Source organism: Homarus americanus, unplaced genomic scaffold (genome assembly GCF_018991925.1).
Source record: "Homarus americanus isolate GMGI-L3 unplaced genomic scaffold, GMGI_Hamer_2.0 scaffold28, whole genome shotgun sequence".
Lineage (NCBI taxonomy): Eukaryota > Metazoa > Arthropoda > Malacostraca > Decapoda > Nephropidae > Homarus > Homarus americanus.
The window spans coordinates 3132792-3149046 of NW_024742238.1; the positions used below are offsets into that span (position 1 = coordinate 3132792).

General features: G+C 35.9%; 1 protein-coding gene across 11 annotated transcripts in view; it reads left to right on the top strand.

The window, feature by feature from the left end:
* Nucleotides 1-16255, top strand: part of LOC121876659 (thymosin beta-like) — a 30288-nt gene that overhangs the window by 10692 nt on the left and 3341 nt on the right. For 3 of the 11 annotated variants that reach the window (XM_042381984.1, XM_042381983.1, XM_042381992.1), the window contains exons 2-7: nt 976-1155; nt 4861-4974; nt 9628-9741; nt 10458-10571; nt 13500-13613; nt 15945-16058. In XM_042381984.1, coding sequence (XP_042237918.1) covers nt 1023-1155; nt 4861-4974; nt 9628-9741; nt 10458-10571; nt 13500-13613; nt 15945-16058 — 703 coding nt within the window. In that variant the 5' untranslated portion in view covers nt 976-1022. The remainder of the gene's footprint in view (nt 1-975; nt 1156-4860; nt 4975-9627; nt 9742-10457; nt 10572-13499; nt 13614-15944; nt 16059-16255) is intronic. The other 8 variants (XM_042381987.1, XM_042381985.1, XM_042381989.1 and 5 more) reach the window with 6 other exon arrangements.

Consider the following 16255-nt stretch of genomic DNA (forward strand, 5'->3'; position numbering starts at 1 on the left):
AAAAATCTTGGATCCCTCTTAGTTTGGCATTTTAGGATGAAGGTGTAAAGTACCTCACCCAGCTACACTATGACATAGTTTTCACACTTAGTTACTCTGGCTTGTATCTTACTTATTGTATTTATGATGCAGGCTTTTCCACATTGCGTTGAGTAACTTATGTGTGCAATTTTCAGTCAAACTTATTTTTATTCAAGTATGGTTTAATGGCTACAGCACACTACAGTACTGTATTGTACAATACCTAATTTAGATTTGTTTTGTCATTCATAAATTAATAAGCGTACTAAAGACCAAACGAAGTAATTTTGCATTGTAATGTTGGTACTGAGAAATATTGGAATTGTATTAGTGATAAAAATTGAAGAGTTGTGCATGAGGGGACTGTTTGGGGAAGCCTGGCGTGAGGTGACGCTACCACTGGTAATTAGAACCTAAACATAGACAGCAGTTGTGCACAACCTTTGATGTCTCGCATTAATTGCTGTTTATAGCGGTTCCCATGCTGGCTTGTAAAGACTAAACCAGATATTTTTATCCTTGAAGATCCAGATTTATACGAATTGACCATGAAGCGAAATTAAACATTCCAATTTATATTGTGTAGGTTATATCAATCGATCTAATAAGCTTTTAAAGAGTTGCTGAAAAGCTTTTTCCATACTTGAGATTTAATAAAAACTTCGTCTTTTTTGCCATTTTGTATATGCATACATCCATCAGACGAGTTTATATCCATTTGAAATCTAAGGCAGTTATTCAGCTCCATACAGGTGTTCAACAAAGCTCAAAGATAGTGCCTGTACTGTGTTGCAGAGGCCTTAAAGTATGCAAGGATTACTTTTTTTTTAGAATACAGATTTTCTGTTATTTGATTCACCATATTTTCTCTCTCTCCAATATTCATGTAGATTAGTTAATGTACTTTAAAGGGTGATGGCAAGTTGAGTAATCAGTGTTTCTCTTGTATCCCAGCAGTTGTACAGTGGTTAAGCTATACCCACTCTTGACCCAGCACCACCATGAGCACTGAAACCCATCTCAAGGACTTGCCCAAGGTAGACACTGCCCTTAAGGGACAGCTGGAGGCCTTCACCCCAGACAAATTGAAGAAGATCGACACAGAGGAGAAGGTCACACTACCCACCAAGGATGGTGAGTACTGTCTGCTGATGATGGCAGCTGAGGGAGGGTGGGTGGGTGGTCGGGCAGTGGTAGGTGAATTCTCAAGAGTTTTGTGAGATTGAAAAGAAAATGTATATTGGTATTCTGTCTTCATCTTTTTGAATAGGATCTCATTCAGGTGTGTCCAGGAGTGGAATTTGGTGGCTGAATGTGAGTAGCTCTGGAAAATATTGATATCTTGCTCTTCAAAAAAGTCTGTCCAGAAATCCTGAAGTGGCAGGGAGATAAATGTGGCATTGGGAAGTGAAATATTAAGACGTGATTTAAAGGGATGTTGGGGGGAGAACGCCAATACTGAGTGTCCTGGAGAGACGTCAAGAGGTAAGTTAGATAGAGGGGGATGCAGGCATTGATGAAAACTTAGAATCAGACCAAATAGGGAATCTTGGGAGAGTGGGGAAACTCCTTTCCTAGAAACCAAAGATTTTTCAGTTTGAACTTTGAATGGCTTTATTTTGTGATAAACTGTAGTCTTGTTTGAGTGTACAGATTCCAAGATTGAGTCAAGTGTGTATTTTGTAGCGATATCAGTACTGTATCATTCTTTTTACTCGGAATGGGAGTATCAAATAGTTGTTGAATGATTAAGGTTTACAAGTAACCAGTCAGCATAGCTGTTGGAACAACCAGCCCTGTAGGAGACAAATGACTGGCAGTGTGTTGTGCAAGACAAGGGAAGGTCAGTTTGATCAGTACCGTATTAGTCGATGCTTTCCCTTAACTGCCGGTGATAGATATGCAGTGCCTCTCGAGTTTTATGGTTTGAAAATGTAGTATGTACAAGTCATTTGAGGTTATTAGAATATGATCAGATATTACAGGCTAGACTACATGGAGCTGTAGGTCTACATAGGGAGTATGACATGTTATTGGATATAATACCCGAATGAAATAGTATGAAAGATACTTAGTGATGGGATGGAGGAGCGTAAAGTGAAGCAATAATAATACATGTTTACACCTTTTTAAGTCGATGTCTGACCCCTACAAACTGAAGGTAAGTACTGTATTGAGGTAATGTGTGAGTGGGTGGTGGTGACGGTGCACTTTACCTACAGGTAAGCCCTCGTGTTAATTTACTCTTCCCTGACCTTGCACAGTATTCCTGTCATCTTGCATGTTAGAATAGGCATCATACAGTAGTTGAACTTTAGATAAAATCAAAACTAGCACTATGTACCTGATAATATACAGTGTACATTCTAGAAGATCCACAAAAGGTCTGAGATAGGCTTCCTGTGAATAATTGATTCCATAAAGCGGTCAGCAAAAATACAACCACAACTGAACTTTAAAAATTCTCCTTCACCTCCATGTGCATGCTGGTTTATTATCAATAACTTGTAATAAACCAGTGTATTCACTCCCAGTAAATACTATTTCTTGCACTGTCACTATGTTGAAATGCACTGTAGTTTGAGCTTTTCCCCATCTAGTTATTATATATCTTATTTGTATCACTTATGTTACTTGTATATTATTTGTAATTCGAAACCCATTCCCCAAATATGTAACTGTATATTTTCAGCCTTCTGGCTGCCAAGCTCTTTCAATAAACCGTTAATTATTATTATTATTATCAAGCCTTCCCTAGAAAAGATCTCGCAAGTTATATCTTATCTGGAAAGCTTGGGGAAATCTCTTCTTTCAATACAAGGCAGCTCCTTAGATAACTAGAAGCACTCGGGAGTTCCCACAGCATTACCAAAAGCCAATAGGGAACAGTTATCAGTTTATTTCACTGCAGGGGAGAGGGGGGTTGTTCACTACCAGTCTCAGGGTATCTGAGGTACAGTATGTGTTACAGGTTCTCATAGTTGCTGTCTCCCAAGTAGGTGCCATGGTATCACTTTTCACATTATGCAATCTGATGAACTCTTAACTAACCTTATCAATGCCCATATCTATACTTTTCTGCTATTGCTGGCAGTATTGGGCCCCTCAAATTAACCCCAGAATGTTTGAACATGCATACTAACATCTGCCCCCATGCAATTAATTTTCTGCATGACACTGTTGCTTGTTAATGGCTCAAGTTCTTGTCTTAAACTGTCCTCTGTGAAATAGTTCACACAAACCTTAAAAGTCAAACCTACGTGTAAAAAAAAATCATAGTGCCAAGAACGTAATGAGCAACAGACATCCCCCTTCTGGTACAAGTACTGTACAATAGTCTGGCAAGGATTGCAGAAGTAATGTAGGAAAGCTTAGGTCATGATCACCTTCAATAATACGGTGGCATGAACTGAGGTCTTGACAAAGTACGGTATTCATCAGTAGGTCTAATTAGTTATGCAGAATGAGACTTACTGTACAGTATTTATGACAAACCTTAGTGCAAATTTATTCTTTGAAGATTTGTTTGGATGAATAATACTTGGCAGGGAAAGATGCCCACCCTGATATGCATCTTGTACCTTGATTCAATGCTGATTGACAGTTTGTAACACCTTGGTTGTAGTCAACTGTGGTCCTTTTTTCACGTGTTCAATAAATATATGCTGTGGATAGTTCAATTTAGGCTGCCAATCACTGAAAAATTGTGTTAAGATGGCTAGAACTGGTAAGGTCTGACGTTTGCAGTTATTGAATGTACGGGTATTTAGTCTTGTTATATAACTGTTCATGTTAATGAATTAGCATAGGTGTATGTACTGCCATCTACCCCAGTGTAGTCAACATGGGTAGATGTGGAGAGAGAACTAGCCTGGCAGATGTGGAGAGAGAACTAGCCTGCAATGTGCTGATAAAGAAATTAGGTAAATATGTTCAAGGCGGTCAGGTCATTAATAACGGCAAAACTGTTTCTTTTCTTGATCTAGACAAAACCGGGGTCAGTAGTGGATGTAGCCACTAATAGGCCCGTTATCTTGAGTCACGGCAGTTCAACTAATTTGGGAGAACACGATTTCTTTTACGTGGTTGCGATGGTTGTAATGTAGTAAATAATAATAATATTCTGCCAAGTTTAGATTTTATTCGGTTGTGTGGAACATCATAAACACTTGACTGCACCAGACTCCTTCTGGTTGGTAAGCTTACCCTAACGTATCCTGCACAAAGCACTGGCTGGTTGTGGGGTGATGTGTGGTTTAATATTTACTGATCTGTACTACTATAAGTGCATGAACACTTTTTGCACTTCTAATTGTTTTATCTTTCAGCATGAGCCACTTTTTTCTTTTTCTTTTTTTTAATATATATCTTCATAAGGTGACATGAAGCATTCCTGTTGTTTCTTTCAGTTTTATATGGTATTAAATTAAATAAGATACAGTATAGCAAATTAGAAATGCAGATTTTTTATGGTGAAATTCTGTTGAACATTGGTGTGGTTCCAGTTTGATTAATCCCTTTGGCAAATGGCTTTTTAGTGCTACATAGATCCTTTGCTTTCTATTCACCCTCACACTTGATGAAATGTCTTCATTCAGCATAATTAATTTCTGTAGACCTTTTTGATCATTTATACTGTCACTTGTGTTTCTGCACGTGCCTAAAAAAAATTAACTAGGCTGTGAAATGTGCATGCTGGAGTGGATTATCAGGTGGTGGGAATACCCTGCACTTGAAATAATACACTGAACAGAATATTATGTTGGGTGCAGACATGTGACAGGATTTGAGCCTTTATGGTTGGTGTGCATGATAGCTTTGTTATTGCATGGCATGCAGACGTGGAGCAGGAGAAGCAACACCTAGAACTCGTCGACAACATCAAACAGTTTCGCAGTGATAAACTGAAGCGTACCTCGACCTCGGAGAAGATCGTCCTCCCTACTCCTGAAGGTATGGTATCCACTGAGGCCCGTCTTTCCATAATTAAGCTTGTCTCCACACGACACGCTCTCCATCCCATGATACTGCTTCTACACACAGGGTAGATTCCAGTAGTACTGTATACCTGTATACCAAAGAATTTACGCAGCCACGCAGTGCACCCCAACTAGGTTAGAAATCATCACTAAGGTTTGTACATGGTTGGATTGGGGTTAATAGTTGATCTTAGGAAGCTTTTTTGTTCTTAAAGATGCTTACAGTATTCTCCTTACCATTTGAGGTAAATTCATAATACAGTAGGACATTGAACCATTTCTCTCCTAAACCCATTAATTAGTTCATAATCTACCTAGGTAAGTTGCTTGACAATCATCAGCCAAGAAAAATGGCTGGTAATACCAAAGTGTAGGTAATAAATTACTTTGGCGCCATGAAAGGAGTTGTATTTTACATGTATTTCCTCTACTTTTCTTTACTACTGTTTGTAATTTTCTTTACTATTTGTACCTTTCTTTACTGTTTGTACCTTTCTTTACTACAGTTTTTCTTTGTTTGGAAACTTGAAATGTTGAAAAATTATAAGGTGTCACTTTAAAAGTTGTCAATAACTGGAGGTTGGTGTCAGGCTGGGGATTGAGTTAGTGATCTAGTACAGTACAGTAATATTTTTCCTGTAATTATTGATCCATGGTGTCCTGTACATTCAAGTATTGTAAGTAACATTATGATATTTGGGAATATTACCATTAATGTAAATGAATGTTTTCTTTATTTTGTCTTCCTAATTGTTAGGGAAAGTTTTGTGAATGTAATAGGGGAGTGTATGAAAAGCAAGGTACGGTATAATCACCAACTCAGCCTAGCTAGCAAATGTTGGTACAGATTACTGAAGCAGGTTAGCAACATGTTCTTAACATGGCATTAAATTAAAGAATATACAGAACTGTACTTCTAAAATAACCTAACCACTTTGAAGACTTCATTCCAGTACCCTCTAACATTGTGTGGGGGAGTATGAACTTGGGATAACATTCTTAACTGGCGTATTACTCGGAAAACGACGTTAGCACCACACAAATGCTGGGGCTATGGCCGTAAATCAAATGCAGAACAGTATGATTGCATGCGGCACGAACCAACCTGATCTGCCCAAACAATCTTGACATATTTTGTGGTCAAGTTAGATTTAGTTGGTTCATGTCCTGTGTAATCATAAATGATTTATGGCCATAAATATTGGATTTCAAGTGTGAACACAGATGGTAATTGGTGGGTATGAATAATTTAACCCAAGTTTAACTCCAGGTGGATTTATTGTGTTAATAGGAGGACACTGAAATGAACTAGTAAAAGTACAATAGATTACTCCAGGAAGAAAATTTATCTTGTTTTATATTGTACATTATTAAAACAGCGCTCCTGAGGTAGAGTAATGCAGTATTGCTAGGTTTTAATACCTAGCCTTTTACTGTTTACATTGTCTTACAGTACATTATATATTTTACTGCCACCAATAAATTATTAAACAAGTGTGGCAATGTTGGTTTTAAAATAAGATTAAGAGTTTGTAATGATAGTGTACACTCACTCCTAAAAAGTATCTTTACAGTTTTGCGAGACAATAACTCGACTCTCAAAGGATTTTAACAACCCACCCGAGAAAGAGGAGTAATGGTGTTCATTTTGAGATTCATCAGACTCCTCTGTAAATATACTTTTTGGAGTGAGTGTACAGTACACTACTGTAGTTCTCGGGGTTACTTAAATACATGTACTGTACTGTACTTGCACTACCTTACATTAACTCAAATCTTAAGTGAAAGGCAGAAAAAACCTTGGGGTTTATTTTATTTCATTTTTTATGCTATTGACATGTACTGTATTTGTGAATGCTATAATTAGTAAGACATATTTAAGGTATAAATTAAGTACAGTATGTAATTCAACCTCCTTCATATTGTATAAGGGAAAAGCTCCCATTTGGAGGTAAGTGGAAGACATCTCATGGGCTTAACTGTGTGTAGTTTGGTTTGCTTTACATATATTTAATACAGAACTTCACTAATGCAGTACTACTCATCAAAGATTAACCATCAATAAATTTCAAGTTTTTAATTATTTATAAATTTTTATTTTATTTGTTTAATTTATTTTACAGGTTGCAAAGTACTGTATTTAATTATGTAGCATTTGGTTTCCATTCATCTGATTACCCTTTTCATTCTAAAATTAACTCGTTTTCATGTACTGTACCAGGAGTTAAGTGAAGAGTAGATACTGCATTTTTTACTGAAGGAAACGTCAAGTAGTGTGGCATTTGGTTCACAGATCATACCTCGGATTTCTTTAGCCCAGCAAACGTATTGCTTTGGTCACTTGAACATTGTTGCTGGATTTTTTTTTCTATAACTTTTGCAGTTTTGCTTATTATATGATAGTGTAGTTCAGGTAATGCATCCCTGGGAAGAGGAGATCTCTAATGATTCCATAGGAGTTAGTAATCAAAGGTCAACATCATGTTTGAATAGCCAAGTGAAAGGTCCATATGAAATCAACCTATGTACTGTAGCTGTGTACCTTCAGTATGGATAAATCAGTTGTCTATAGACATTAAACGTCATGGTCACCCAGCAGACTAGAACCATTGTTTGTGGGTGTTTTGTTTTGGTCAACAAGTAGACTTTCCACCTACTGATCAGGAATTACTGTGCCTTGAAACCTTTGCTTGTTGGGTCTTGTCCAGTTTTTACACCACTTGATCATTGCTATAATCTTTCAGTACCAAGTATTAAGGTCAGTGATGTATAGATGATTTGATTCTTGGTTTGTTTTGCCAATTGGGATTTTCAATTAAATGTTAATCATGTTACATGAAACACAGTATTAAAAGTGAGAACAAATTGTAAAAGAAACCTGGAGCTCAAGATTTAGGCGAGTTTTCACCAAAATGAATAATTTGAAAACCAGGGATTTAGTCTAATGCAGTGAATCAATGTTGATTTACAGTACTGTATATGGGGTGACTGGTATTGTTGACTATCTGTACTTTACCCTGGCATAAACATGGTACAGTGGTAAGGTTTAAACCACATAGTTGTTCTGCTTCATCTTAAATGGTTTATTGGCATAACCTCTTTACCAGGATTTTAATTTTTCATTTAGGAAAATGAAATAATTTCATATGCTTTTGCTGCTTTTGATGGGAATGCATTGAATTTAAAATTCTGGATGCAAGCATTTAACACGACCACCTGTGATTTAATTAACAAATGATAGGAATGAGTCACATGGTTATGGAAGTACCACAGTAGTGTTGGACAGGGCCAGCTTAGTACATTATGCTTTTATCTTTACTCAAGTCAGTTTTACTAGGTTTTCCATGTCACTTTAGTTAAGTTTTGAGACACTACAAGTACATTATTGTACAGTATATATATATATATATATATATATATATATATATATATATATATATATATATATATATATATATATATATATATATATATATATATATATATATATATATATATATATATATATAAATAATGGTTAAGATGAATGGTCTTCAGGGCTAGACATTCATATTGATTTGCCACATTACTTGGGATATAAAGGCTGTGCTTTCCATGATAGTAAAATGGCCTTATGCTGTATGGTCCAAAGGTGATGTCCAAAATTCCTTCAAAACTAATTTCACCATTTTAAGGGAACATCACCCTTAAAACTTCCATTCTCCCTCTCCCAACTTTCAGAGAAGACAGAAGAGGTAACCAGTACTGTACCTAATCTCCAGATATTATAGTCCCTTTACTGAATTAACTAGCCCACCTCACCAAAAACTTGCTTCTTAATTGTGATGTGGTTATTCTTTTCCACTGTCCTCACAAGAAATCTGCCGTGTCTTAAAAAAATTCCGGACCTGCCACAGCATGTACTGTACCTGGTTTATTTTTCTGTTTCCTCCCTCCTCCTATTTCTAGTGTTTGCTTGTAAGGAGCATTGCACACAATTTTATTTTATTAAGAAATTTCTGTAATTCATGTTTTTTCCACTGACCCATTTGTCGCATAATCAAAATGTAATATGTAGATTTGCTGTGGACCTTTGTTCAATGAGCTTGGTCTATAGTACCCAATCTAAGTAGGCACTGCTCCTCGTGAAATCCTACTTAAATGAAAATTAAATCTATTTAGTGAAGTTTTAACTGAAAAATTTAAGTTATTCAATAGTTAACTTATTGCTAAAATGTTACATGGCTTTCTCTTCTGAGCTGCTTATATCCTAGGTTTATGACACTGGTCACAGGATGGCTTTAAGTAAAGCTGCTTGCTGCAGTAAACAATAACAACTGGATGATTTAGGGAATACACAAGTCCACACAGTTTTGTCCAGTTATTAATGGTATCTTCCACCCAGTGCTTTTTCAGTAGCTTTACCAGGAACTGGTTTTATAAAGAACACAGTTTGATTCTTTGTCCAAGCATTTGAACATAGCCTAGGTGGTGATTGTAGAAATTTGAAAGCAATTTGGAAGCTATTATGTGGTGGAAATGCATAGACCAAGCTCTGCTGTGACTTTGTGCATGAACAGCTCTTCTCCTGTAACGGTTGTCATGACCATATTCTGCTGCATGGCTCTGCACGGTGTGGTTGTTTCAGACGTGGAAGCAGAGAAACAGGCAATAGCTCATCTTCAGGCTGTCGAGGGCTTCAATGCAGCCAACTTGAAGCATGCAAATACCCAGGAAAAAGTTGTTTTACCGGCAAAGGAAGGTTTGTGTTTAGGAATCAACATGATTGCTATATGTTTGTTACCTTATTAAATTTACATAATATTCAAAACTACAGTGATAGTTTACCCTCTTGCTTGAGTATCTTCTCCTGAGACATGTTTCTTGACTGTTTGGGATGTTTATATTATGGTATGAGAATGTCATTGTTTAATGGAGCAAAACTTGATAATCCGTCATTATCGTGATCAGTTACTTTTAATTTCTAGATTGTGCTGAATTATCTCTTTCTGTACTGCTGTAATTTCCTCTCCTACCTAGAATAATATGGCAAATTCAAGCTAACTGTGAAGATAAAATAAAAGGAAAACAATGTACAGTACAGTATTATTCATTTAAGAGAAAACATTACAATAAATATTGCAATTGATTTAATGATTGCTTTCGGGAAGTAAAAACCAATATATATATATATATATATATATATATATATATATATATATATATATATATATATATATATATATATATATATATATATATATATATATATATATATATATATATATATATATATACATATACATATACATATACATATACATATATGTGTACTGTACTGTACGTGTACAGTTAACACTGCATCCGTTTTTTTGCACAATTTGATGGTAAAAATTTGTGTGAATTCTTTTTGGATTTGTTTGAATCATGTGATGTTTGTGGATCATATAATGTTTTGCTGGATAATTCCATCTGCAGATATTGAAACGGAACGAACACACCAGAGCATATTCCAGGGAGTAACAGGTTTTGATAAGACATCTATGCGACATGCAGAAACACAGGAAAAAATTGCCCTACCAGCCAAAGAAGGTATAAGTTGGGACATTACCTGTGCTTAACAACTTAAACTGAATAACAACACTAAATGTGGCTGTTTCTTCAATGGCACAATTAAAGGGCTCATGTGTTTAATAATACTATTAAATACAAATGCTAATGAAATATCACTGCTTTAAAACCCCAACTAATGAGTCCATTGTGAAATATTGTTAATGGTTTAAAACTTTGCATGATTGTTTGTACTGTACTGCTTGTACCCGTAATGTCAAGATTCCCAACTCCTTGTATGCTAGCTAATCTTGCCAAGATCATAAATAACACCCTTTGGAAATTGAAAATGGGAGTGCGATCTCATGAATGAATCCTATTTTTGTGTGGAAGATGAGGACAGGAAAACTTGCAGGCAGATCAATGTTTTGGCAGGAGTTAGTCAGTCTTTGCTGCATTTTTGGATTTGTGTTTTAAGCAGTGGGTATGAGTTAAACTTGTTAACTAGGCAAGTTTTAGCAGTTGTGGATGTGTGTTTAAAACTTGGCACACATCATTATTACTGTACTTCAAGGAGGTCTTTGTGGATTTTTAAGAGTTAAAGATTGGAGGTCATTTATTGTTATTAAAGACTCCCAAGGGGTATACTGTGCATTATGATTGCATCGGATGAAGAAAAAATAAATTTGTCACGTTTACAGTTTCTTGTGTGAAATAAAAATTTGGAATGCTAGAGAGTTGGGAGATACAATATTGTACAGCTCCTCCCCAACTTACGGCCTACTCGACTTACGCCCACCCGCACTTTTGACCTGCCTCAGTCGTACCCATAGTTTGTCAAATTACGTATTTTCAAGTCCCAACGTCAGTACAGACAAAATTTTCGTTTGTAATTCACTTTAAAATGGCTGGCAAGCTTAAAAATGAGAGTTTTGTGGTGTTGGGAAGAAAGACGCCCATTTTAGATTTTCTATGTATTTAAGCATTTTCGACTTTCGACCTATGACCTGGATTTGGGTCCCTAACCCCGTCGTAAGTCGGGGAGGAGCTGTATAACCAATCATGTTAGTGTGGACATTTTTAGTACAGCATGAAATTATTTTTTGACGTAATATAAAAAAAAATGGGGAATTTTAGTACGAGAGCCTTTGCTGGGTGAGAACAGAATTCATCTTTGATTTGGGTCATTCTTATTGCTATTCAAATATTGGATGTTCCCATACTCATGAACTTCGAGTGATAGTCAAATAACTTGTAAGTCTTCACCATAGTTTCTAAAGAGGATGGAATTGTAAACCTTTGCTCACTGAAGTATATTTGTTAGCTGAGGTATTAAAAGGTTTTGCAGCATTTTGCTTAATACTGTCTTTGACTTGTAATAGGAAAAGAAGCAAGGATACATGACCTACTTGAATGAGAGAATGGTTGGGGAAGAAATATTAGGACTGCCGGTGTTCAGAGTGAAGTGCAAATAAACTTTTGCATAAGAGCGGTAAATGCATTACAGAAATGGGGAGAATTCTGTACATCCTCATGTGAATACAGAAATGGGGAGAATTCTGTACATCCTCATATTTTCACATTACAGTATATTTATATGAATAGTTTTTGCCAGTGTTTGGAACGGACTAAAATAGCGGTGTAAAAGTGTATGAAAGTGTTCTGATCCGATATTACAGCCGAAAGGTAAAAGGAAAGTCTTGTTTTTTTTGCTAACTACAGTCTTCTGATCTTTCAGCATTTTGTAAATGTCTTGTCATCTTTGTTGTGTCGGAACTTTAAAAAGCCTAATTAATTTACTCCTAACTAAATGTGTTAATTTCGAAAATTGCTTATTAACTTCAATTGACAAAACTCAAGTGTTTTACTATTATTTATTATTATTATTATTATTATTATTATTTAAGCTTCTGTATATTAATATTAAACAAAATTTGAATGAAGAGTTGTCTTCTGCAATTTGGGGTGAATTGACTTTACTGTAGCTGTTGAGACTTCAAATAATTTTTTTGTTTGTAGTTTGAATGTTTCCAAACATTAATTGATTTCCTGTAAAACCTTAAGGCATTAACAAAGAATGATCAAAGTTAGTTTATATACAAGTAGAGGAAATATGTGGGGGGTACATACTTTTGTGTAGAAACCCTTTGTTAAATGTACAGTATTTTAATTCTCAAGTACAGAAATATGGTAGCTTAGAAATGCTTGAGCAATTGAGTGTTCTGACATGATTTAAAATTCTATACTGTATTTGTAAGTGGGATCACTTCCTCTATTCCATGTTGTGGGTTATGAAGGTCGCTTGTACTGTATTCAGGTGGAATCCTAACTCCATTCTTTTATCAGGGCAATTAGTTTAGAGCAACATATTGAGTTTCTTCCATTTGGTGGTCTCCTGTTTGTATAGAAGCTCTTGTAAGTTTTAGGTGGTGGATAGGATCACACACACACACACACACACTATTCAATTGCTTTCTGCTTATTTTGAGTATTGTTTTAAAATACTCCTCGGGATGTGTCCTGACAGTGTGCCCTGTACTTCAACTAGGCTTGCTTTACAGTTGTTTGATTGGGCTTAAGACAGTGTTCCCAACTTGCTTAGCCAGGGAAATGGGGCTGCTTTTCAAATTTGCCCATAAATTTCCTGCAAATGTTCCACCTCTTTTCATAGAGTAATTTAGGTTGGCTGTTGATCTGTTAGATATTTGTCAATTGTTTCATACAGGTACAATATTTCTTTTCCTTTCTTAAATTTCTGCACTGGCCTTGGATTTTCAGATGTGATTGCTAGAGTTAGTGTCCCTATTGAAAAAGAGTATTGTTGTGGCTCAGGTCTTCATCTTTGCTTGCAAGACGAGTTGTTGCTGCAGTGGCACTTTTTTTTTCTGTGAAATTTAAGGTTCTCTGCTTGAACTCTTTTGTACAAAGTTTGTATTTTTTGTTTTTGTTTTTTATTTTGTGGGGATACAGATATCGAGACAGAGAAGACACACCAGAGCATATTCCAGGGAGTAACGGGATTTGACAAATCCCAAATGCGACATGCCGAGACCGAAGAAAAGGTCGCCCTACCTGCCAAAGAAGGTATTAGATGCATGGAAAGTTCATCCATGTTGGGAAGTAGAGGAGCTTGGTATAAGTTTGGCTTTCCAAGATGCAGAATTCCAAAATATTTTATTTATTTAATTTTTTTTTAGTTTCATGTATATTAGTCATTTTATATTTAGGTTTTGAGTTGTAGAGCTGTATGGTTATCTTTGCAGCTAATGCATATAAAGTACCTTTTCCAGTATTTTAAATTTTAATAATGTTTAAGATTTCAATCATTTAACATAGTGGAGTTGACATCTATAGCAATTAGTATTGGCTATTAAAAAAATTTATAGAATTTACTTCTTGTGGTTTGATGTAGCCGAGAGTAAATTTTGCTACTAATATAATATATAGATTTAGAGTCGTGTGGTTTGATGTAGTTTTGAATATATTGGTTACATTAAGTAAAGAAACTTGTGACTTGAAATGTTTTGGAATTCAGTTACATTCACACAACTTATAAAGTCTCGCTTAAAAAGTCTTTCTCTCATTGGTGTTGGGAGGCTTTTGTCTACATTTGGTCTAGTAGTTCCTTTCTCAGTCTTCACTGTAAATACATCTACTGTATACCTGTACATGTGTACATAAAACTACTATTTATATATAAGAGAACTCGCAATATATTAACCTTGTACTGTATCTTGTAAAGTTTGTTAACCAGTGTTTGTTACATGAAGGTGGATACAGTATAACAGTGCAAGTCCATAACCCAAAAGTGTGACAAAATAAAAACTAGTCACATGGAAGACTACATTTTATATATATAATTGGAATGGAGAACAATACACAGTAAGAGTTCTCCAAACCATTAGCTTTTTCACCCAGTCTGTATTGCCACTAAGTTGTCATATCCTAAGCATTGCAAATTCTTTAAGCAATATCACATGCTAACTCGTGCACTGGTTCTACCATTATTTCAAGCTATACTTTTCATATCAATTGGTTTTTGTTGCAACTTTGCTCTCCAGTATTTCACAACCAAAATGTCATCATGACAATTAACTGTATTCAGAGCTGCAGGAGACGAAGGGATAGTTAAGCAAGGAGATAGAACTCGGGTCAGTGAGAAACGAAGAGGAACCAGAATCGGGTGCTCTTTGATCCCTGGGGGTTTGTGAAGCATCCAGACATCAGCGTGTTGTGCACCTTTAGGCTGTGAGCAACCAGGCACTAGCTTCAAGATGCAACGTGTATCAGCACAAGTATAGATCGGTGTGGTAGACCTTGTTTTTTCATGAGCAATTTGAAAATAGGAAACACCTTACGGGAAAAAGGCTTTCCGCTTCCCGATTTGGTTATTAATTGATCTCCGGGTAAAGTCAACTTCACTATATCAAAGTGTTTCTTTAACAGCTGTATCACAATATTGTTCATATTACCTTACCATTGTTTTGCTAGATCCTCAAGTTGACCTTAAACTGCCAGGTTTACTTTCTGCCTCAGTAGTTAGTGCACCAGCGTTCTGTTTTACTAGATTGTGTTTGATTCCAGGGCACACTGAGCAGGATAGAGGAATGACTGGTGTGACTCCTATATCAAACTGATGGACATATAGTCTACCAGGTGGGGAGGGGGGGTTGCTTTCCCTGTTGGGTGGTGGTGTGATGTTAATACTTCTTGAACAATTTTAAAGATTTTAAGATGTGGACTGGTATAATGTTGAATTTTTTTTTCTCATGTGCTCTAATATGCTAGTAATATGACCATGTCTACATTCAAATGAAGAAAGTAATGTGAGGGATCCAAACAAGTCATTTATGTAGTTTTATGCAGTACTCTTACTTAAAGTGGCTTTTAGGAGAATAATGAACTTTAGCAAAATACTGGTGATGAGCTGCATTATATTGCCTTTTCATGTTTTAAGTCCCAGTGCCCCACAAAGCTTTGTCAAAGGCTTATTAAAGCCTGGCATGTTTAAAAAAAAACCCGATTTATTGGGGGGGGGGGCAGTGTTACTGCCGCCAGCAGCACCCTAACCAGGGTGCTTAGGAGTTAAAGATTATAAAAATTATAGTTAGTGTACTATACAGTACAGTTGGTTTGGGGTTTTTCCAAAGATTATTCTTTAACATAGTATACTAGTAAGTTTAGAATAAGTGGTTTGTATATACTGTACTGAATTGTAATTGAAACCATAGACGTTGTAAAAGTGTATCAGGTTGTTTTATTGCAGCTTAGGTGTCTGAGCACAGCACCAGTCTTTGATCCGCAGAAAGGAATGATGATACGGAAGTTGAGAGATAGGTTTTCTCTCAAATGCTTTAGTCATGATGAATATGTAATGTTTCTGTACTGAACGATTTTCCTTATGCTGTTGGACAGATATTGAAACAGAAAAAACACACCAAAGAATTTTCGAGAGAATTACTTCATTTGATAAGTCCAGCATGAGGCAGGTGTCTACTGAAGAAAAGGTTGTCCTCCCTTCTACTGAAGGTGACGTTCAGGTCATGGTTTGCCAGGGAGAGCATTTTGCACTATTTAGTAACTAGCGTGTGTATCTATATACTGGTATATATATATATACTATATATGGAGTATATATACATACATGTATATAATAAATAACTGGCTTCATCAGTAATAATCCCCTAATATTTTATTTTGGAATTGACATTTATCCCTTTAATCGC